We start from the raw sequence: 25,651 nt of genomic DNA on the forward strand, positions 1-25,651 counted from the left end.
AGTAGACCTGAGCATTTTTTCTGTGCTAAATTTTCTTTTTTATGTGACAGTTTATTTCTGGTCTCCAGGATGAAATGAAGAAAAAGATGGTTGTTTTTATTTTATTTTTTGCTCTTTCACATGCTTAGAATTTTATTTTTTGTTTTTATTTTTTTAATTTTTTTGTAATGAGTCACAGTGAGGGTACAGTTACAGATTCACACCTTTTCGTGCTTATTTTTCCCTCATGCAATGTTCGAGAGACCGTCCCTCCACCAGTGTCCATTCTCCACCACCAATGAACCCAGTATCCCTCCCACCCCCCAATCCCATCCCCCGCCCCACCCCACCTCTGTGGTGGGGCATTCCAATTTGTTCTCTCTCTCTCCTTTGGGGTGTTGTGGTTTGCAGTAGGGGCACTGAGTGGCCATCGTGTTCAGTCTCTAGTCTACTTTCAACACGCATCTCCCTCCCCGAACAGGATCTCCAATCACATTTTACTGGTGTTCCCTTCTCTATCTGGGATGACTTTCCCCCAGCGTGTGAGGCCAGCCAGCTTCCAAGCTATGGAACCAACCTCCTGGTATTACATACTACTATTCTTGGCTATTAGTCTCCTACTCTGTTGCTTTATATTCCACAGATGAGTGCAATTTTTCTATACCTGTCCCTCTCTTTCTGGCTCATTTCACTTAGCATGATAATTTCCATGTTGATCCACTTATATGCAAAGTTCATGACTTCATCTTTTCTGACAGCTGCATAGTATTCCATTGTATAGATGTACCAAAGTTTCTTTAACCAGTCATCTGTTCTCAGGCACTCGGGTTTTTTCCAGATTCTGACTATTGTAAACAGTGCCACGATGAACATATAAGTGCAGATGTCATTTCGACTATACTTTTTTGTTTCTCCAGGATATATTCCCAGAAGTGGTATCGCTGGATCAAATGGAAGCTCAATTTCTAATTTTTTGAGTAGTGTCCATATTGTTTTCCAAAGGGGCTGGACCAGTGGGCATTCCCACCAGCAGTGTAGAAGGGTCCCTTTCTCTCCACATCCTCTCCAACAACGGTTGCTTTTGTTCTTTTGTGTGCCATTCTCTGTGGTGTGAGGTGGTATCTCATGGTAGTTTTGATCTGCATCTCCCTGATGATTAGTGATGCAGAGCATTTTTTCATGTACCTTTTAGCCATTCATATCTCTTTCTTGGAAAAGTTTCTGTTTATTTCTTCGGCCCATTTTCTGATGGGGTTGGGTGTTTTCTTCTTGTAGAGTTCAACCAATGCTTTGTATACCCTTGATATCAATCCTTTATTTGATGGGTATTGGGTGAATATCCTTTCCCATTCTGTAGATTGCCTTTGTATTCTGGTCCCTGTGTCTTTTGCGGTGCAGAAGCTTCTTAGTTTAATATAGTCCCATTTGTTTAACTCTGTTTTTACTTGATTGCTTAGCTCTGTGTCATCTTTGAAGATAGCTTTAGCTTCAATATCGTGAAAGGTTTTGCCGACCTTGTCTTTGATGTACCTTATGGATTGTGGTCTGATGTTGAGGTCTTTAATCCATTTTGATCTGATTTTCGTGCATGGTGTCAGGTCGAGGTCTAAGCCCATTCTTTTGCATGTGGTTGTCCAGTTATGCCAGCACCATTTGTTGAAGAGGGTTTCTTTGCTCCACTTCACATTTCATGCCCCCTTATCAAAGATTAGATGCTCATACATTTGGGGTTGTGTGTTGGGATATTCCACTCTTTCCTTTGGTCTGCGGCTCTGCCTTTGTTCCAGTACCGTGCTGTTTTAATTGTTACTGCTTTGTAGTAAAGTTTAAGGCTGGGGAGGGTGATGCCTCCCATCATCTTTTTCCCAAGGGTTTTTTTAGCTATCAGTGGGTGTTTGTTGTTCCATATGAATTTCAAGATTGTTTGATCCATTTCTTTAAAGAATGTCATGGGTATCCTTATAGGGATCGCGTTGAATCTGTATAATGCTTTGGGGAGTATTGCCATTTTGACAATGTTGATTCTCCCTATCCATGAGCAGGGGATATGTTTCCATTTCCCATGTCCTCTTTTATTTCATGGAGTAGCGCTTTATAGTTTTCTTTGTAGAGGTCCTTTACTTCCTTGGTTAAGCTGATTCTGAGGTATTTGATTTTCTGGGGCACGATTGTGAACGGGATTGCTTTTTTCATGTCCCTTTCCTCTGTCTCATTGTTTGCATATAGGAAGGCCATGGTTTTTTGGGTATTGATTTTATAGCCTGCGACCTTACTGTACAGGTCAATTGTTTCTAAGAGTTTCTTAGTAGAGCTTTTAGGCTTCTCTAGATATAGTATAATATCGTCTGCAAATAGTGAGAGTTTAATTTCTTCCTTTCTTATCTGAATGCCCTTAATATCTTTTTCTTGCCTAATGGCTATTGCTAGTACTTCCAGTACTATATTGAAGAGAAGTGGTGAGAGTGGACATCCTTGTCCCCAATCTTAGAGGAAAGGCCCTTAGTTTTCCACATTGATGATAATGCTTGCCATAGGTTCGTGGTAGATGGCTTTGACTATCTTGAGGAAAGTCCCTTCTATACCCATTTTGGCAAGAGTTTTCATAATAAACAGGTGCTGGATCTTGTCAAATGCTTTCTCTGCATCTATTGATATGATCATATGGTTTTTATCTTTACTTTTGTTGATATGATGGATTATGTTGATTGATTTCTGAATGTTAAACCATCTTTGCATCCCCGGGATGAATCTCACTTGGTCATGGTGTATGATCTTTTTGATGAGTTGTTGGATCCTATTTGCTAGTATTTTGTTGAGGATCCTCACATCAGTGTTCATCAGGGATGTTGGTCTATAGTTTTCTTTGTTAGTGGTGTCTTTGATTGCTTTTGGTATTAGGGAGATATGTGCCTCATAGAAACTGTTCGGGAGGGTTCCTGTCTTTTCAATTTCCTGGAAAAGCTTGAAGAGAACTGGTAACAAATCTTTAAATGTTTAGAAGAATTCACCAATGAATCCATCTGGACCTGGGCTTTTGTTTTTTGGGAGACTTTTGATTACAGTTTCAATTTCCTTAATATTTATGGGCCTATTCAGGTATTCCAAGTCTTCTTGGTTCAGTCTTCGAAGATTGTAGGAATCAAGGAATTCGTCCATTTCTTTTAGGTTCTCTTGTTCTGTGGCATACAGACTTTCAAAGTAGTCTCTGATGATCTTTTGAATCTCCTTGGTTTCTGTTTTGATGTCCCCCTTTTCATTTCTGATTCGGTTTTATTAGGGTTCTCTCTCTCGCTCTTTCTTTGTGAGTCTTGCTAGCGGTTTATCAATCTTATTTATTTTCTCAAAGAACCAGCTCTTTGTTTCATTGATCTTTCGGATTGTTTTTCAGGTTTCCATATCATTAATTTCTGCTCTAAGTTTTATTATTTCTTTCCTTCGATCTGGTTTGGGTTCATTTTGCTGGTCCTCTTCTAAGATCTTGAGCTGCGAAGTCAAGCTATCTATATAAGCCCTTTCTTCATTCCTGAGGAAAGCTTGCAGAGCTATAAATTTTCCCCTTAACACAGCTTTGGCTGCATCCCATAGGTTCTGGTAGCTTGTGTCTTCATTCTCAGTTGTTTCAATGTATTTTTTTATTTCCTCCTTGATTTACTTCGTGACCCACTCATTGTTCAACAGTGAGTTGTTTAATTTCCAGGTGTTTGATTTGGTTCTCCACGTCTGTGTGTGATTAACTTCCATCTTCAGCGCATCATGGTCTGAGAAGATAGTTGATACAATTTCTATCTTCCCGATTCTATTAAGGTGCAGTTTGTGACCCAGAACGTGGTCTATTTTGGAAAATGTTCTGTGTGCACTGGAAAAGAATGTGTATTCTTTTTTTGGGGGGGGTGTATAGCCCTGTATAGGTCTATTAGCCCTGTCTCCACCATTTCTTCCTTCAGAGCCACTGTTTCCTTGCTGAGTGTTGTTCTTGTCTATCTATCCAGAGGTGATAGGGCAGTGTTGAAGTCTCCAACTACTATCGTGGCACTAGTTATGTCCCCCCTTAAATTCTGTTAGGAGATCTTTTAAGTATTTAGCTGGTCGTTCATTAGGTGCTTATACGTTTAATAGTATGATTTCTTCCTGTTGTACATATCCCTTGATGAATAGGAAATGACCTTCGCTGTCCCTTCTGATCTTTTTCAGCCTGAAATCTATGTTGTCAGATACTAGTATGGCCACCCCAGCTTTTCTGAGGGAGTTGTTTGCTTGCAGGATTGTTTTCCATCCTTTGACTTTGAGTCTGTGTTCGCTCTGACTGTTCAGGTGTGTTTCTTGTAGGCAGCAGAAAGTTGGGTTTAGTTTCTGAATCCATTTTGCCACTCTGTGCCTCTTGATTGGTGCATTTAGACTGTTAACATTAAGGGAAATTATTGTCATGGGATTTTGTGCCATCTTTCTGTAGGGTTTGTTGTTCTTGTAGGGTTTTTCCTTGTCTTATAGTAGCCCTCTTAGTCCTTCTTTTATGTTTGGTCTTGAGTCTATGAAGTTCTTGAGCTGTTGTTTCTCCGTGAAATAGTGTATGGTCCCTTCAAGTTTAACTGAGAGTTTAGCCGGGTAAAGTAGTCTTGGTGAGGCGTTCATTTCATTGAGTTTTTTCACTATATCCCTCCATTGCCTTCGGGCTTGGAAGGTTTCTTCTGAAAGGTCTGCTGTGAATCTAAGGGGTGCTCCTTTGTATATGATTTCCTTCTAGAGCCATTTTGAGATCTTTTGCATTATTTGTTGTTGCCTATTTGTTTTCTGTAACTCATCTTCAAGCTCGCTGATTGTGTCCTCGGCTGTAGCCATTCTATTGTTGAGGGCTCCTACTGAGTTTTTTATTTCATCTACCGATTCTTTTAATTGTGTGACTTCTGTTCATAGTTTTAAAATTTCTGCTCTCATTTCCTCCTGGATTATCTTGGTGGACCGTTCCAGTGCTGCATCCATATCCTCCCTTAATTTATTGGATGTTCGTTCCATAGTTGCTTTGAGTTCCTAAACCATCTTCACGATTTCTTCTCTGAATTCTGAATTCTGAAATCTGAGAGGAGATTGTATTTCTGGGAAGTCCCTGTTGGGGTTTTTGAGATCCTCTCTTCCATCTCTCCTGACAGTGGGGATTTTCACTGTTTCTTCATGTTGTTATGGGCTTTACTGTCAGGTGCTCCACATTACCTTGTGAGGGGCCTCAATTGAAGACGTAGGGCTATGATGTCTTTAAAAACGACTTTTTGTGCAGCTTGATGTGTCCACTGATAGTGTTTTTGAAATTAGGATGGTATAGGCTAATTGACAGCATATAGTGACTAAGATGAACAGGGTATTCTTCAGAGGAATAGGTTATACCAATTGTGACCAAAGCACTATGCATGGGTTGGGAGAAATAACTGCAGACGCATAAGGGGTCCCCAGGTCCAGAAAGAGGCCACGCCCCCTTTTGAGACGACACCCCCTGACCTGGGAACGCGCCCCTAACAACCTGTGAGAGGAGACCAGCGCTGTTCACGCAGGCCCAGATAGCGAAGGTGATGGCACTGCCAGCGGCCTGGAAGCCCCAGGCAGCAGGCGATGGGGAGGCAGGACTGGACGGGAGGGAAGTGCGCAGAGATCCACGGGTACCTGTGAGAGGAGACCAGCGCTGTTTACGCAGGCGCAGACGGCGAAGGTGATGGCACTGCCCATGGCCGGGAAGCCCCAGGCAGTGGGTGATGGGGAGGCAGGACTGTTAATACACAATTTTCAGAGGCACAAAGAAAAAGCAAAGGGAATCTACCCTGGGGAGTTAACATTTGACTGGGGAAGTTTAATTTTGTATTCTACAAAAATTCTCAGAAGTAAATATTTATTATTGAGGTTTAACTAAAAGGTAATTTGGAATTTTGGGGAAAAAAAGCTATATTCAATTATTACAGATCATAGAATAAGATTTGAAGAGCATGTTAAATTTAGATTTAAAACTATGACACGGGGGCTGGAGCAATAGCACAGCAGGTAGGGCATTTGCCTTGCACATGGCCAACCCTGGTTTGATTCCCAGCATCCCACATGGTCCCCCGAGCACCGCCAGGAGTTATTCCTGAGTGCAGAGCCAGGAGTTAACCCCTGTGCATTGCCGGGTTTGACCAAAAAAAAAAAAAAAAAACTATGACACCCCATCAATAATTAAGCCCTAATATGTAACTTATATTTATAAATTAATTAAAAATTAATTTCATACCAATGTTCTGTAACACCTATCAGTCAGAGGTGTAATGACAAGTCGAGGTGAATTACCAAGATATTCATAGGCATATTTTACGTTGCAGTTAATTATACGAACTCGAACATTCTCATTTTCCCAATAATATCTAAGCTGAGCAAGCCATTGGAAATCTGTATCATGTGAGACACCTAAAAAGAATAAAGTAAAACAATAAATACAATCTGGAAATAGAAATAATCTGAAAAACATTTTTTAGTATCTAGGAGAAAATGTTAAAATAATTCACATTTTTTTAATTTCTAAAACTATCATGTAAAATAAATTCCACCAAGTCAGAAAAAGGAAATACATGGTATATTATAGTCCTTTCTAGAAAGCATTAATATTTATCATTAAAGCAAAAGCAAAAAGTCACATACCTATGTCAATCATGTCCATGACCACATCCCTAGCATGGACATCAATAGTAACCAAAGCTCCCAGAGTAATTCTGGTTTGCTTTGACAATTTTCCTCTCACTAGCTCTACAATGTCATTTAGTTGACTCTGAAGTTCCTTATAATACTTCTTTAATTTCTACAAAATAAAAAACAAACATTGTTATATGCAAGCATGTATTTTATACATTTTATACTAAGAAATCCTGATATCCTCATATATATATATAAAGAAATTATAGGCTAGGGTAATTTATTTGTAAGTAGTAAAATATTAAGCAAAAGTTTTCAATGAACTTTGCAATTTTAATGTACTGTGTAGAAATTGAGAGAGAGGAACTAAGGATATAGTGTGAAGTGATAGAGCACATACCTACCATAAAGCACATGTGCAGGCCAGAGTGATAACATAGCAGGTAAGGCATCTACTTTACACAGAGCCCACCTGGGTTTGATCCCTGAATCCCATATGGTCCCCTGATCCTGCCAGAAGTGATCCCTGAGTGCAGAGTTTGGAGTAAGTGCTGAGTACTGCCCCGTGAGGCCCAAAACCAAAATGAAAAAAAAAAAAAAAGAAAGAAAAAAACCTACAAAACCAAAAAAAAAAAGAAAACCATAAAGTTGGGGCTGGGGCAATAGCACAGTGGGTATGGTGTTTGCCTTGCACGCAGCCGACCCGGGTTCGATTCCCAGCATCTCATATGGTCCCCTGAGCACCACCAGGAGTAATTCCTGAGTGCAAAGCCAGGAGGTAATCCCTGTGCATCGCTGGGTATGACCCAAAAAGAAAAAAAAATCATAAAGTATATGTATATATAAAACCAAGCTCCCAAAAGACATCTAATAGCCTAGTTCTCCCTCTTGGAGAACCTGACAAGCTACCAAGAGTTTATTGCCCGCATGGGAGAGCCTGGCAAGCTCCCCATGGCATATTCATACCCCAAATACAGTAAAAGATATATACATACCTCTTGGAGAGTCCGGCAAGCTACCGAGAGTATCCCGTCCGCACGGCAGAGCCTGGCAAGCTCCCCGTGACATATTCGATATGCCAAGAATAGTAATGATAGGTCTCATTTCCCTGACCCTGAAAGAGCCTCCAATCCTTCAGAAAGACGAGTAAGGAGAAGCTAGTAAAATCTCAGGGCTGATGGAGCTGAAGCAATAGCACAGCGGGTAGGACATTTGCCCTGCACGTGGATGACCCGGGTTTGATTCCCAGCATCCCATATGGTCCCCTGAGCATCTCCAGGGGTGATTCCTGTGCAGAGCCAGGAGTAATCCCTGTGCATCGCCAGGTGTGACCCCCCCAAAAAAAGAAAAATAAATAAAACAAAATCTCAGGGCTGAGTGTAACAGAGATGTTACTGGTGCCCACTCGAGAAAATTGACGAACAGGATGACAGTGATACAATGATACAGAAAGTACATGTATAGTACTGCAAGGCCCTGAGTTTGATCCCTGGGCATGCTGCACTCAATGCAGCAACACTGAGTATGGACCTTATTAAAACCCCTCACAAGGCTGAGTCAACTGGGCCACCAAGTGGGAGGCAAGTGAGCCCAGTGCCCACCTAACAGAGCCCAAGCATCTGAAAACTTCTACACTCTGCAATCGCCACAATCCTCCCACCAGATTCCACCTGTTTGGGACAAGCTTCGCCCAATAATTAATCCACTGAAAAACTCAGGTATGTGGGTTTTGTGACTAAAATCTCCAGGATTTCACAGAATCGGGGATGGGCTACCTCCCTCCATCTCCCTCTACTTCTGGAAGTCCTGGCAGTCACACACATGCCCCAAAGCTGCAACCCAGTTAAAATTTTAACTCCAGCTATATCACTCTGTTAAAAATTTTGGGCATCTCAAGCTCTACAACACTGATAAACCAGGAGTATTGATTGGATGGGATGCATTGTAGAAGAAAATCTGGATTAACAAAATGTAAACACAGAAGGTTTAACCTATAACAACATCTTAGTAATCAATTTCTTATACAAGTTTTTTATGACTCCATGATGAGATACTACAATCTTCACTAACTTTCTTCTAAGGAAACATTTTTTTGATCATTCTGTTAGCAAACTATTGATAACAAGGAATATAAAGTAATGTATTGATGGCCTGTTAATGAGGGAAGAATTAAGGGGTGGCTGGGAAAATTGGAGAGAATGGTGGTAAGAAGGTGTAATGGTGGTGGGATTGGTATTGGAATATTGAATGCCTGCAACAAATCACTATGAACAACTTTGTAAACCACAGTGTTTATGTAATGTTTGGGGGGGGGGATTTAAAAAGAATCAAATAATGTCTTACCTCTGCCCCACTACGTATAACTTCCTGTGTCTCTGAAGTCCAAAACATTTGAGAAACACAAAGTACAACTTGACCAGGCCACTCTCGAACCCAGTCTTTTCTTGCAGATTCTGGATAAGCCTGAAAATTAAAGTGGATCTCTAGTTTCAAAGTTGTGGGAAGGGGTAAAAAGCTATCTAATAATAGAAATATATATTATTTGGTATATTCATAGGCTATAATATAAAATCATGAAAAAAATTTTAAGTGACTATTTGCAATTTAATAACTATTTAAAATACCTAATATGTTCTTAAATTATTTTCTTTTTAAAATATTCATATATAAGAAATGAAAGAAGGAACCCAGTATATTGAAAAAGAGTTATCTCTAGAAGGACTTGATCTGATTTTTCTAAAAAGTTATTTCTTGGGGCTGGAGTGATAGCACAGCAGGTAGGGCATTTGCCTTGCATGCGGCGGACCCGGGTTTGATTCCCAGCATCCCATATGGTCCCCCGAGCACCGCCAGGAGTAATTCCTGAGTGCATGAGCCAGGAGTAACCCCTGTACATCGCTGGGTGTGACCCAAAAAGCAAAACAAAAAAGTTATTTCTTGGGGCTGGAGTGATAGCACAGCAGGTAGGGCATTTGTCTTGCGTCTGGCCAACCCGGGTTTGATTCCCAGTATCCCATATGGTCCCCCGAGTACCACCAGAAGCAATTCTTGAGAGCATGAGCCAGTAGCAACCATTGTGCATCACTGGGTGTGACACAAAAGGCAAATAAATACATAATAAAAATTTATTTCTATATATTTTTCTTCTGCTATGGAACTTATTAAATTTTCTACATATTACAGATTCTATTATAATGAACTATAAGGGTTATTTTTAAAACTTTAGAAAAAATCATAGCAGAGTATTATAGAGATATCAAAATTTAATTTAAAGATATACTATGCAATTTGGTTTGGGAAAGAAGTGGATTAGAAGTAACATAAAGTGGAAGGTCTTAATCACCTGGTGGTGATAAAGGTACTATAACTTTGTACATCAAATCCACAAATGGTAACACTACTTACACATATTAACAAACTATAATAAAAACAAATGGAATAAATAAGTCCCTCAAATTTTTTTTGCTTTGATCAGGGAAATGCTGTTTTAGTTCTTAGCACCACATTTGCTCCAGAGCACTGCATCACTGGTGTAGCCCTGATGCTCTTCCATTTGCTCTTTACTGGATAAATTCCTGCTTATTTGTTGATTTTTCCTCACTTTCACTTTCTCTATGAGCCTATTAGTGGAAATCCCCCATTCTGTTATATATACATTATTTTTTCTCTCATGACACCTTTTAATTTTATAGCATTTAATCACTTATTACTGATTCTTATTAATAGTTTCACATGTATCTATTCTTCTATTTGAGATCATTGACACTTTATACACAGCATTGTATAATTTTATGGAATGCAATCTAATGACTTGTGCGGGGCCTGATAGATGATACAACAGTAGGGCTCTTGCCTTACATGCGACTGACCCAGGTTTGATCCCCACAACCCCATATGGTCCCCCAAGCCCATCAAGAGAGATTCCTGAGCCCAGAACCAAGAGAAAGCCCTGGGTAGAGCTGAGTGTGACACCAGAACCCCAGAACTAAATAAACAAGCAATATAATGAAATATACATAGTAAAATGTTTGTTAATTATTTAAATATTTAATACTTTTTTAAAATAATTGTCTATTCAATAAGATTTACGAGTCTTAGAAACAAAGATTAACAAAAATAAGAAAGATAATAAAATAGTAAGAATTTATTCAAAATCTAAAAGGAGACATTTACAGGATATCAGCTATAAGTTAGTACATAGTGTCTCAGTGATAGAGCACTTACTTTGCATATGTGAGAGCCTGGGTTAGATTCCCAGTGCCATAGAAAAGAACAAAAACCACATAGAATATCAAGTATATTAAATTCTAGGAATTTACCAGCCTGGCTGCAGCAATCACATCATGAATACTACGGAGCATTAGAGTTTCCACTTGAATAAGCCACTTTTCCACAGCACCTCGTGCTGCACTTGTGGATATTAGTGCAATCAGCTCCACTCGCTCTCCTTCAGAGCTAAACATAGCTTTGATGTCCAAATTGGGAAGGAACTCCAGTTTAGCAATGCCTTCAAAACATTTTTTTAAGTGAGGTTGCACTCTAAGTGGATCTTTGGTCTCTGACAAAATCTCTAACATTTCATCATTAGATAAGAAGAAAAAACTAAAGGGAAATAAGCAAATATAAAAGTTTTAGTTATAATTCATCACACAACTGAAAATACAGCTAGAGTACAGTTGCTCATTCAGCATACCGTGGGAAAAAGAGACGTTTTTTTTCAAGATATGCATTAAGCCCTTTCATAATTTTGTCCAAAAGGTCATTGCAATTCTGTAGTTTTTCCAGTAAACCTGTTAAAGAAGTAGCCACAAGAACCTAAAAGAGACACATTTGTTCAGGTCAAAACTAAAGTAACAGACATAGTAATAAGTGATGTAATAAGTAACAAGACTATTATTATAAATAAGACTATAGTGATAAGACTATTAAATAAAAAGTAATCTATATCACATGTGAAAATTGTTCAAATGCCAAAGGATTTATGAAAATTTCTCTGAAGTGTTTTTGCATAAATTTTAATACATATTACTCTTAAACAAGAATGATAGTTACAAATGAAAAATTATGATTGTCATATATATCTCCAATTTCCAAATGAATGACGAGAGAGGAGATTGGCTTTTGTTTCGGTGTTTTACTGATTCAAGGGATAACTAAAATCATATATATTAAAGATGTTGAACCAGGTGCTTTAACATCTGTATATGTTTTACTGCTCATTTTTAATAATTGCAACTAAGAATCATTTTTATATTCTAAAAGAGTTAAAAAATTAAAAGAAAAATATTTTATGGCACATAAAAATTCAGTATCCATCATAGTTTTAAAATAATGTAAACACATCAAAAGTCAACATGTAAGGCTTTGGCTCTTAGTAAATACAATGCAGCTTTTTTTTATACAGTATTGAAACAAATTGTCATTTTCCAAAATTAATGCCATATTTTCTAAAAAATGAATGTTTACTTAGTGGACTATGTATACTTTAAGTACAAAGACTATATAGTCTGATGCCTGAAATTCTATTATAAACAACTTTGTAAATCACAGCACCTTAATTTAAAAGAATAAATAAGAATACACAGTTTCTAATTCAACATTAGAAACACACTGAACAAATACAGAAAGATCCCACAGAAGGGGAAAGAAAATTTACCCAAAACCCATCTGATATGGGATTAATATCAAGGATATGCAAGACACTAGTAGAATTGCATAAGAAAAAAAAACCTCCAACCCCATCAAAAACTGGGGAGAAGAAATGAACAGAAGTTTCCTCAAAAAAAGAAGTACTGGGGCTGGAGCACAGCGGGTAGGGCATTTGCCTTGCACACAGCCGACCCGGATTCAATTCCCAGTATCCCATATGGTCCCCTGACCACCACCAGGAGTAATTCCTGAGTGCAGAGCCAGGAGTAACCCCTGTGCATTGTCAGGTGTGACCAAAAAAAAAAAAAAAAGCACAAATGGCCAAAAGGCACGTGAAAAAAATGCTCCACATCGATAGTCATCAGGGAGATGCAAATTGAAACAATGAGATATCATCTCACACCACAGAGACTGGCACACATTCAAAAGAACAAAAGCAACCAGTGCTGGTGTGGATGTGGGGGAAAAGGGACACTTTTTCATTGTTGGTGGGAATGCCGACTGGTCCCTTTCTGGAAAACAATATGGACAGTCCTTCAGAAACTAGAAATTGAGCTTCTGTATGACCCCACAATACCACTTCTGAGAATATATCCCAAGGATGCAAAAAAGTACAGTAGAAATTACATCTGTACCTATATATTCATTGCAGCACTGTTCATAATAGCCAAAATCTGGAAACAACCTAAGTGCCCTAGAACAGATGACTGGTTAAAGAAACTTTGATACATCTACACAATGGAATACTACACAGCTGTTAGGAGAGATGAAGTCATGAAATTTGCTTATAAATGGATAGACATGGAGAGTATCATGCTAAGTAAAATGAGTCAGAAAGAGAGGGACAGACATAGAAGGTCTGCACTCATTTGTGGAGTATAGAATAATATCACATGAGGCTGACACCCAAGAACAGTAGATACAAGGGCCAGGAGGATTACCCCATAGCTGGAAGGCTGCTTCATGAGCGGAGAGGAGAAGGCAGATGGAATAGAGAAGGGATCACTAAGAAAATGATGGCTGGAGGAATCAGTTGGAATAGGAGATGTGTGCCGAAAGTAGATAATGGACCAAACATGATAACCTCTCAGTGTCTGTGTTGCAAGCCATAAATGCCCAAAAGTAGAGAGAGTATGGGGAATATTGTCTGCCATAGAGGCAGGGGGAGGGTGGAAAGGGAGTGTATATTGGGGATACTGGTGGTGGGGAATGTGCACTGGTGGAGGGATGGGTGTTTGATCATTGTGTGATCATAACCTAACCGTGAAAGCTTGTAACTATCTCACAGTGATTCAATAAAATTTTAAAAAACACACACTTAACAAGGTGCTATACTGGAAGAGATACAAATAGCCAGTAAGACCAAGTGAGAGAACAGTGGATACATTTCTCCCCATCACTCCCAGTACATAATCACTGAGAGGAATACCAGGTAACTCATCTGTACAATCAAGTCTCTAGATTTCTTGCTCTCACACATATATTTACACTCTCACAGGCTTGGTCTCACCCCAGTTTACTTTATTTCACTATCTGTTTTGCAAGAAAAGGGAAGCAATAGGTATATATAAGTAATGTAATACTTCATTTGAAGCATCTCCACATATAAGTATTACACCATATGAATGGGAAAAAATTAAAATTATTTTAGTGCTTTATGCTTTCTTATATTTTCTGAACTTTCCAGTTTACATAAAATGAGCAAGTTTTTTGTACTCAAAAAAAAAAAGTAAAGAAAGTCATCTTAACCAAAACTAAGTTTGCCTTTTATTTGTAAGAGATTCAACAAAACCCCACCTTTGGATCTTTTGCACAAAACTTCATAATATCCTTCCAGTGTCTGTCCACTGTCTGAAACAGACGCCCTTCTTCTGGCATCTGTTGCATGATATCCTCTGAACAAAAAATGGGCTCCAAATACAGCCACTGAGCTTGTACTTTCAACCATTCATCAATTGTTTCCTGTATTCGAATCAAACGATCCTCCCAGACCTTAGTGAAAAGTATATAAATTCCAGTTATTATAGAAGACCCGGGAATTATAGTAAAACTACTATTTTAAATTTACAAAGTATAGTGTATACCTGTTATAAATATGATTATATATACATGTACTCAATAGAATGGTACATAGCTATTAAAAAAGATAAGACTGGGCCTTTTGTGACAACATGAATGGAACTTTAGAGAATTATGCTAAGTGAAATTTCAGAAAGTAAAAGATATTTACTGGATGGTTTATCTTATGTATGAAATATAAGCCAAAAATTTACTAATACACAGCAAATTTATTCTCAGACACTGAAAAATATGGTTGTTACAGAGAGGTCAGAGAGAGTGGGATTTACCAATAGAGTGGCCGTTTTGATATCTTGATGGCACTAAAACTTTGGTGGTTTGTGCAGTGAGATATATACACATACTGAGGAGTGAAACTGTAGTCCCAAATTTTATATAGTATTGTTTTTTATTTTTGTGCCACACCTGATGGAGCTTAGGGGTTACTCTTGGCTCAGCACTCAGGGGACCATATGTGGTGCAAAGGACTCAAACCAGGATTGAGGAATGCAATGAGAGTACCTTTAGCCTGTACTATCTCTCCAGCACATAGTATTGTAAACCACTGCTAAATAAAATTCTATTTAGAATAAAATTATTTAAAATATATTCGAACTATACCCAGACTGTCTTAGGTCTCGGGAGACAGTTAAAAGAACTGGAACAGATACGGTGGAATTTTATGCAGTTACAAGAAAAGATAAAATTATGCAATTCACTAAAACATGGATTAAATTGGAGGATGTCCTGATAAACCAAGTCTTAGGGAAAAGAACAAATAATTGGATGATCTCACTTATCTGTGGTATACAGAGACACAAAATAGACAGTATGTAACAACAACAAACCTTTAGCTTTGGAATGAGAAAACAATTACCAAGCATTTGGGAGGAAGGGTAGGAAGAATTAAGATCTACCAGATCTTAATTGGCAGAGGTGACAATAGGGACTGTGGTGGGTAGTATTAAGATCAGACAGTGGTGACAAAAGGGATAGTGTGGAGAGTTGTGAGCACTTTGGTGATGGTGGTGTGCAGTAAACTTGTACATTTGGACATTTAACACTATTGGAACCATCTTTACTGGTATCACTGTCATCTTGTTACTCATCGATTTGCTTGAGTGGGCACCAGCAACGTCTCCATTGTGGAACTTGTTGTTACTGCTTTTTGACATATCAAATACACTTGCCAGGATCTGCCATGTGGGTGAGATACTCTCAGTAGCTTGCCAGGCTCTCCAAGAGGGATGGAGGAATCGAACTTGGGTCGGCCACGTGCAAGGCAAATACCCTACCCGCTGTGCTATCGCTCCAGTCCATCCTACCCAAAATAATTTTTTTAAAAGACTGTCATTGTGGAGGGGGAGGGGCTGGAGCAATAGTACAGCGGGTAGGGCATTTGCCTTGCACGCGGCCGACCCGGGTTACGATTCCTAGTATCCCATATGGTCCCCTGAGCACCGCCAGGGATAATTCCTGAGTGCAGAGCCAGGAATGACCCTTGTGCATCACCAGGTGTGACCCAAAAAGAAAAAAAAAGACTCATTGTAGATTTTTTAAAGGGGCATAGGCAGCAAGGCATTTGCCTTGCCTAAGGTCTACTTATGTTCTATCTCTGGCACCTCATATGGTCCCCCCAAGCACTGCCATTAGAAGTCCCTATCTGCAAAGCCAGGAGTTAGCCCTGAGCACCACCAGGTGTGGCCCCAAAACACAAATAAAATAAACAAAGAGGCCACCCACACCTGGCAGTAGAGGTTCCAGGGACACTACCAGCAGAGTTTGGTCCTGTGGTGCTCCAGGGGTATAGGAACCATCCCAAAAGTACTCAAGGGGTCACCAATCAGTGCTGGAGGTGGGGATACGGATGCTAGGGATCAAGTCCAGGGCCCTGCAATTGCCAGGCGCATGTTCTACCAGTTGGGTTATCTCCCCAGTCCTAGCAAAGAAATTTTTTTAATAAAATGTGATTTGTTCTTTTAACTATAATTAGAATTCATGTCTTGGGGGCGGGATGATTCTGTTTGTTTAGTTCTGGTTTGGTATGGTCTTGGTTTTCGGGTGACACCCAGTGGTGCTTATGGACTCCTCTCAGCTCTGTGCTTTGTGGCTGTTCTCAGTGGAGTGTAGACCATGTGGTGCCAGGGATCAAAAGCACTTCCTGCCCCTGCATGCAAAGCATGTGTCCCCAGACTGTTGAAATATCTCTCCAGCCCTCACATAATTTTTAATATCTGCTCCTGTATTCCAACAGAGCTCTCAATAAATTGCCATCTCCACAAGAACATTTATGGAGATGGAAAAATATTTTTGAGTGCGGTGTTTGGGCCACACACGCAGTGCTTAGGGCTTCCTATTGGCTTTCTGTCCGGGGATCACTCCAAGAGTGTTCAGGATACCTGGACAGACAGACCAATTACTTCAGAGTAAATCCAAATGGTAATCAAAAGTCTCCCCCCAAAACAAAGTCAGGGCCCAAAGGGTTTCACTAGTGAGTTCTTCCAAGTCTTTAAATAAGACCTACTGCCAATCCTTTACAGGCTCTGTCAGGAAACTGTGAAGAAGCAGAAACATTCTCAGTTTCTGTGAGACAAACATTACTTTGATACCAAAAGGAGGGACAGCACAAAAAGGTGCTGAAAGATGGTAAAGTGTTATGCATGAACTGCTATCAGTAACAACACTGTAAACTACAGTACCTAAAAAAAATTTTTTTAAGTGCCCATCATAAAGACAAACTGGTTGGAGGCAGGGAAACTGGGGACATTAGTGGAAAGAGGTGAACACTGGAAGAGATTTCTGTTGGAACACAGAGTTTCTGCCTGAAACCCAATCATGAAAAAAATTTTAATTCATGGTGACTAAATTAAAAGATTGGAGTGGGAGATGCCAAAGTTTTAGCACTGCTCAGGGCTTGCTCCTGGCTTTGTGCTCAGGCATCACACCTGGAGGTGCTCAGGGAACCATGTGTGATGTCAGAGATTGAACCCTGGTGGGCCTTAACCCCTATACTAGATCTCTCCAGCCCCAGACAGACCAAAACTTTTGTAAATGAAGAGCTGTCTCATTTAACATACCTTGATCTCCTTTTCAAATGGTTTGATGAAAGGTGAGCCTCTCATTGTCTGAGTTTTTATAATTTGGTCATCAAGGATAGCTTGAATCTCATCCACTGAAGAAAGAATATAGACTCCAGTATCACGATATAGATTTATATTAAAAGCAATTTCATCCCATGTTGCTATCATATTATTCATAGCTTTCTCTAGTGAAAATTCCTAAAAGTGAGTAAAGACGAAATAGTAAATAAAGGATCTTATTTGCTATATTGATGCTCTAGTTAATTCTGTAAGCATTTCGTGAATTACATGATCATTTTTCAAGTTGATCTCTGGCTACACAAAATTGTTTTTAAATTAAAAAGTTATTTTTAATAAATTTAAAATTCCTAAGGAGATAACAATGTACTTAAAAACAAATCCTTTGCTTATAAAACAAATTATTGTGTGCCTGCTAAGGGGACAGGCTTTGGGGGTTGTTGAGAAAATGAGTAAAATGGTGGCAGGAAGGTCACTCTGGTGGTGGGAGTGGTGTTGGAACATAGAAAACCCATAATAACTTTTGAACAACTTTGTAAACTATGGTGGTTAAGTAATTTTTTTGAAGATAAAACCTCCCTTGTTTGAGACCTATTCATCCAAAGCATGAAGTCAGTCACAATTTTCATCCAGATGCATTTTTTTTTCAGTTTACTGAATAGATATCATGTGCAAAATTCATTCTCTTCAATTTGAAAAGCTAGATGGTAGAGGGAAGTTGACACTGGTGAAGGATAGTGTTGGCCCATGATGTATTTGCGTGAATAAAACTCAATCATTAAGAGTACTGTAAATCAGTACTTCAAATAAAATGTACATATTTTTATACTTAAATATATTTTTCAGTTTGTGAAACAAAGTAGGTTTTATTAAGTGGAATTTAGAGAGATATGAGGGGAAAGAAAAAGAGATGTGTTCAAGAGAGAATACGGGGGCTGGGGGGTGGGGAGATAGTACAGTCAGTAGGGCATTTGTGTTGCATGCAGCTGACCCGGGTTCAATCCCCAGCATCCCATATGGTCCTCCTGAGCATCACCAGGAGTAATTCCTGAGTGCAGAGCCAGAAGTAAGCCCTGAGCATCGTCATATGTGACCCAAAAAGCCAGAGAGAGAGGCAGAGAGAGAAGGGGGAGGTGGCGGGGGAGTTAGGGGGAGATAGAGAAAGAGAGAGAGAGAGAGAGAGAGAGAGAGAGAGAGAGAGAGAGAGAGAGAGAGAGAGAGAGAGAATATGGGCTTCTTTGGAGTAGGAAAACACCCAGTTTTTCTTAAATTAAAAAAAATTTATAAAGTTGTTCATGATGATTTATTACAATTCAATATTCCAACAACAATACCATCACCATTGCACTCTCTCATCCCCATTATTTCCAATTTCCCCAACCACCACCCAACCCTGACCCAACACCAGGCCCTAAATAATTTATTTTATATTATTTGTTATGAACAATTCACTTAAAATGATCAAGGAAGATTTCCTTAGAAGAAAGTGTGTGAAGATTGCTGCATCTCACCCTGGAGTCATTAAGCCCTCATATAAGAGATTAATTACATGTTGTTAAATTTAAGCCTTGTATGTTAATATTTTCTGAAATCAAGATTGGTTACCTTCTATTTTACATCCCATCCAATGTGGTGTGCTGCTCCTAGTATATCAGTGGTATAGAGTTTGAGATTTACCAGGCGCTCCAAGAATTCTAAAATTTTGAATGGAGTAATAAAGCTGGAGTTAATTTTTTTCTTTTTTTTTTTTTTTGCTTTTTGTGTCACATCCAGCATTGTTCAGGGGTTACTCATGGCTCTGCACTCAGGAATTACTCCTGGCAGTGCTTGAGGGAACATATGGGATGCCTAGGATTGAACCAGGTCAGTCACGTGCAAGGCAAATGCCCTACCTGCTGTGCTATCACTCCAGCCTCATATGCTGTGCTATCGCTCCAATTCAACCACAACAAAACTATAATTATTTGATCATCAAACTTATCAAAAGAGGCATTTCAAGTAATTAAATTTACCTTGCTAGCACCTGCACTTATCACTTCAAATCGATCCAAATATGGTGTCAGGTTTAACTTTAAAACTTTTTTCAGGGTTGTTCCAGAGTCAGGGGTCAAATCATAGCCCACAATTTCTGAGATCTGCTTCCAATGACGTCCTCTCATTCCTGGATTGCACAGAATGGTAACGGTAGGGATATATTCCTAATGGTAAAAAATTTTTTAATGAATCCTGTACTTAGCTTCCAGATGTACAGATTTTATATGTGAAGTTTTAATAGCACAAAAATTATTAAAATAAGTACTAAAATTATTTGGTATAGTTAGTGAATCAACTCAAAATCACAAATAGATTTAAAAGAGAGAAATGAACAATATATATATAAATGAACAAATAGTTCACTGTCATAAATAACTATTAGAAATAGCTAGGGAAATTATGAGAAAAAAGAAGACAGGCAACTTCTTATAAGATTTTTAAGTATATGTTAAAACAATAGATATTAAAACTGTTATCAGATTACAAATGTGTTACAAATCTTACATGTAGAACTTTTAAACTTTGACTTACCACTATTCTTTAGAAAAATTTAATTGCCCCCAAATTTTGTCTCACAACATATGTTAATTAAAAAATATTGAAAATTTGAAGGAAAGGGTAAAAAAAGATAAGTAATAAAATCTTTTGATGTTTTATGGGATAATGCATCAAATAAGAAAATTTAACATTTAAACAATATTGTGTTCCATTCACTATTTTCTACTTTAAAGTCTGAGACTTCATGGACATTAGCTTAGATTTTTGTCCAGTAAAGGTGAAAATAATTTCTAATTTTAAAAACTCTAAATGGTGTGATTTATTGTCCTATTATCAAGCTAGCAATATTTTCTATCATTCCTTTATTAAATTGTCTGCAAGCATCTGTCTCCTCAAACAGAGGAGTGAGGAGTATTGGAAAACCACACCCAGAGATGCTAAGGGCTGTTTTCAACACTGCTCAGAGGCTGTTTTCGGCATTTAGGGGAAATGGGGCCCACATGGTGCTGAGAATAATGTGCTTATGTTCCAGCCCTTTGAGCCATCTCTCAATTTGTCAAATACTCTTTAAACCAGCCTTAGGATCTTACTGGTTTGCGCAGTAGCCAGTAATCTCCTATATAAATGTGGGGGGTAGGAGTGAGGGGGGTCCTAGAAATCATATAGAATATCAGCAACATGGAACAGCTCATAGACAAAGAAATGCATTTTTAAATATATAAAGATATACTCAACATTTTATGTAGTAAGAGAAATAAAAATTACATACTAACAAAAATCCATATTTAACCATACTTTTTTAGCGTAAATTGGTATAACTCCTGCAAAGCAATTCAACTGTAGTTTTCGCTTGTTCATTTGCTTGTTTTGCCAATACCAGGGATCAAAGTCAGGACTTCATATGTGCAAGGCATGTGCTCCACCACTGAGTCACATCCCATGCCCTCATTAGAGATTTTATCCTGGAATTTACTATTGTGGAGTTTACCTTGCAGTAACACTGTCATATGAAACAAAATTTTTTATGAATATTTTAAACTATATAGGTGTAAAAAAAATTAAAAACTCCATATCCAATGAAAATAATCCTCCCTAAACAAAGAAATCAAAACAAGCAGGGTATTATAAGATAAATAGAAATAAAATAAATGTGATACATATGCATGTGTAGTACCTGTAAGTTGATCTATTTCATATAAAAATGGGATAAGAATATATATCACATTGTTATTATACGTGTAATAAAATATACACAAGAAGTATGCATAAGAATATTTATAACCTGAGTTATATTGGTGAAAATCATAGGAAAGAAAAGTTTCAGGGGAGTTAATCTTTTTATTTGTTAATATATATTTATTTTTCCAGTGCCAGCAATTGAACCTAGGACCTAACACATTCAAGACAAGTGCTCTGCTACTGAGTTACATCCCTTGCATTTGTATTTTGAAACTGTGAAATCATATTAAGTATTAAAAAAATATAAGTAGTCATATAAAAGTCATTTCAGGAGGGTAACAAAATTTCTAAATTGCTAGACACCGAAAAGAATAATCACAGTTTGCACTCTGAGCATGCTGACAGAGTAAACTTAGCACTACCACGAAAATGCTGCGACTACTACTTCAGGATGCTGAATGCATTATCAATTGTCACAAAAACTGCTGTTATCTTCTATTTGTAAATGAGGTGTCTGCAGCAGGAAGGGTAAATATCTTGCCCAAGATATGCCACTATACAGCTGAGAACTATTATGTACAGGCTTTATGACTCCAAGCATAGATATTTTCACTCTAAAACTTTCCCAGCTAACTGCTACACTGTGACTATCACTCTTTGTATAAACTAATTGGTCTGTTCTAGGCATTTCTTAACCCTCATTACATTACTGTAGCTAGTCATTATAATTTTTTCATTTTGTCAAGTGCTATTCTGAGAGGATTAATTTTGATGATCACATCAAGAAATAAAGCATAAATTCTTTAAGCATATTTTCTTTTTCTTCATTAGCACTTGATGCAAATAACTCCACTCTAACTTTCTAAAATGTAGCTATATATGCTCATACCTTAAAAGTTTTTATCTGCTCCATGACTGTAGAGCACATTGTAATAGTAGGATTATCTTTGGGTTCCACTTCAAATTTCTCTTCTTCCACAGATCGTCTTTTTGCTGCCTTTCTTTTTTCTTGTAATTCTTTCTTCTGCTTCAGTTGGAAAGACTTCAGTGTCTTAAAAATTTCTCTGGAAAACTCTTCTACTTCAGTTTCCATGCTTTCCCCATTAAGATCCAAAAATGCTCCATCCATCCACCTGAATTGAAAAGAAAAACAATATTAAACTTAGAAACCTTTAAAATGTAAGGAGCCTTTGAGATTTGTTAGGTGAAGAGAAAAAATAGAGGGATAGAGCAGTTAACAATTTTGTCTGAATTACACAAGAAGGGCTAGTAGCACAGAAGCAAAGCTAAAAACCATAATTTCAACTATATTGTATGTGCTAAAATGCTTATCAAATCTAAATGCATAACTAACAGTATCAAAGTAAAATATGTATGTGTTTCTATACTCCTAAACATTTGTCAAAATTAATTGCATTAAAAAGTAAATCATGCCCACTCTCACCACTCCTATTCAATATAGTACTGGAAGTACTTGCAATAGTGGTTAGACAAGAAAAAGATATTAAGGGCATCCAGATAGGAAAGGAAGAAATCAAGCTCTCACTCTTTGCAGATGATATGATACTATATTTAGAGAACCCTAAAGCCTCTACCAAGAAGCTCCTTGAAACAATAGACTTGCATAGTAAAGTTGCAGGTTATAAAATCAATACCCAAAAGTCCATGGCTTTCCTATATGCAAATAATAAGAGAGAAAAAAGTGATCTGAAAAAAAAGCAGTCCGGTTCACAATCATACCTCAGAAAATTAAGTACCTCGGAAGTAGCTTAACTAAGGAGGTAAAGGACCTATACAAAGAAAACTACAAATGCTACTTTAAGAAATAAAAGAGGACATGAGGAAACGGAAACACATCCCACGCTCATAAATTGGGAGAATTAACATTGTCAAAATGGCAATACTCCCCAAAGCATTATACAGATTCAATGTGATCCCTATAAGGATACCCAAGACATTCTTCAAAGAAATAGAGAAAACACTTCTGAAATTCATATGGAACGACAAACCCCCACGAATAACTAAAGCGATTCTTGGGGAAAAAATTGCTGGGAGGCATCACCTTCCCCAACCTCAAACTCTACTACAAAGCAGTAATAATTAAAACAGCAAGGTATTGAAACAAAGGCAGATCCACACACCAACAGAACACGGTTGAATATCCTTACACACACCCTCAAATATGTGATCATCTAATCTTTGATAAGGGAGAGAGAAATGTGAAGTGGAGCAAGGGTGCTGGCAAAACTGGACAGCTACATACTACATGCAAAAAAATTGGACTCATACCTCTAACCTAACACCGTGCACAAAAGTCAGATCAAAATGGATTAAAGACCTTAACATCAGACCAGAATCCATAAGGTACATTGAAGAAAAGGTTGGCAAAACCCTCCACAACACTGAAGCTAAAGGTATCGTCAAAGATGAAATGCCACTGACCAAGCAAGTGGAAACAGAGATAAACAAATGGGACCATCTTAAACTAAGAAGCTTCTGTACCTCAACAGAAACAGTTACCAGAATACAAAGACAGTCTACAGAATAGGAAAGGATATTCACCCAATACCCCATCTGATAAGGGGTTAATATCAAGGATATACAAGGCACTGGCTGAACCATACAAGAAGAAAACATCCAATCCCGTCAGAAAATGGGGCAATGAAATGAACAGACACTCTCAAAGAAGAAATCCTAATGGTCAAAAGGCACATGAAAAAAATGTTCTTTATCACTAATCATCAGGGAGATGCAGATCAAAACAAAAATGCGATATCATCTCACACCACAGAGACTGACACACATCTAAAAGAACAAAGGCAACCGGTATTGGCACAGATGTGGGGAAAATGGGACTCTCCTTCACTGCTGGTGGGAATGCCGACTGGTTCAGCCCCTTTGGAAAACAATATTGACGTTTCTCAAGGGTATACAAAGCACTAGTTGAACTCTACAAGAAGAAAACACCCAACCCCATCAGAAAATGGGCCGAAGAAATAAACAGAAACTTTTCCAAGAAAGAGATACAAATGGCTAAAAGGCACATGAAAAAAATGCTCAGCATCACTAATCATCAGGGAGATGCAGATCAAAACTACCATGAGATACCACCTCACACCACAGAGAATGGCACACATCCAAAAGAACAAAAGCAACCGCTGTTGGAGAGGATGTGGAGAGAAAGGGACCCTTCTACACTGCTGGTGGGAATGCCCACTGGTCCAGCCCCTTTGGAAAACAATATGGACACTACTCGAAAAATTTGAAATTGAGCTTCCATTTGATCCAGCGATACCACTTCTGGGAATATATCCCGGAGAAACAAAAAAGTATAGTTGAAATGACATCTGCACTTATATGTTCATTGCAGCACTGTTTACAATAGCCAGAATCTGGAAAAAACCCGAGTGCCTGAGAACAGATAGGTGACTGGTTAAAGAAACTTTGGTACATCTATACAATGGAATACTATGCAGCCATTAGAAAAGATGAAGTCATGAAGTTTGCATATAAGTGGATCAGCATGGAAAGTATCATGCTAAGTGAAATGAGCCAGAAAGAGAGGGACAGACATAGAAAGATTGCACTCATCTGTGGAATATAAAATGGCAGAGTAGGAGACTAATAGCCAAGAATAGTAGTATATAATACCAGGAGGTTGGCTCCATGGCTTGGAAGCTAGCCTCACACTCTGGGGGAAAGTCATCCCAGATAGAGAAGGGAGCACCAAGTAAAATGTGATTGGAAATCCCGAGCGGGGAGGGAGATGCTCGCTGTAAGTAGACTAGAGACTGAACATGATGGCCACTCAATACCCCTATTGGAAACCACAACACCCAAAAGGAGAGAGAGAGCACAAATTGGAATTCTCTGCCACAGAGGCGGAGCGGGGTAGGGAGGATGGGGCAGGGGGGTGGGAGGGATACTGGGTTCATTGGTGGTGGAGAATAGACATTGATGGAGGGATGGGCTCTCGAACATTGCATGAGAGAAAAACAAGCATGAAAATGTGTGAATCTGTAACTGTACCCTCACTTTGACTCACCAATTAAAAAATAAATAAATTATTAAAAAAAAAAGAAATTGAGCTCCCATTTGACCCAGCAATATCACTTCTGGAAATATATCCCAGAAATGCAAAAAAGTACAGTAGAAATGATATTGGCACTTGTATGTTTATTACAGCACTGTTTACAATATTCAGAATCTGGGGCAAAAAACCGAGTGCCCAAGAACAGATGACTGGTTAAAGATACTCCGGTACATCCACACAGTGAAATACTATGCAGCCATTAGAAAAGATGAAGCCATGAAATTCGCATATAAGTGGATTAACATTCGGAGTATCATGTTAAGTGATATGAGTTGAAAGAGAGGGACAGACATAGAAGGACTGCACTCATTTCTGGAATATAAAGTAACATAATGGGGCTGGAGCAATAGCACAGTGGGTAGGGTGTTCGCCTTGCACTTGGCTGACCCGTGTTTGATTCCCAGCATCCCATATGGTCCCC

General features: G+C 38.5%; 1 protein-coding gene across 1 annotated transcript in view; it reads right to left on the reverse strand.

Moving 5' to 3' along the window:
• DNAH12 (dynein axonemal heavy chain 12) overlaps positions 1–25,651 on the reverse strand; it is a 260,066-nt gene that overhangs the window by 175,176 nt on the left and 59,239 nt on the right. The window contains 9 exon segments of the mRNA XM_055135991.1: positions 6,227–6,399; positions 6,631–6,787; positions 8,965–9,084; positions 10,941–11,223; positions 11,315–11,436; positions 14,068–14,262; positions 17,406–17,606; positions 19,439–19,624; positions 22,027–22,270. Coding sequence (XP_054991966.1) covers positions 6,227–6,399; positions 6,631–6,787; positions 8,965–9,084; positions 10,941–11,223; positions 11,315–11,436; positions 14,068–14,262; positions 17,406–17,606; positions 19,439–19,624; positions 22,027–22,270 — 1,681 coding nt within the window.

Source organism: Sorex araneus, chromosome 4 (assembly GCF_027595985.1).
Source record: "Sorex araneus isolate mSorAra2 chromosome 4, mSorAra2.pri, whole genome shotgun sequence".
Classification (NCBI taxonomy): Eukaryota; Metazoa; Chordata; class Mammalia; order Eulipotyphla; family Soricidae; genus Sorex; species Sorex araneus.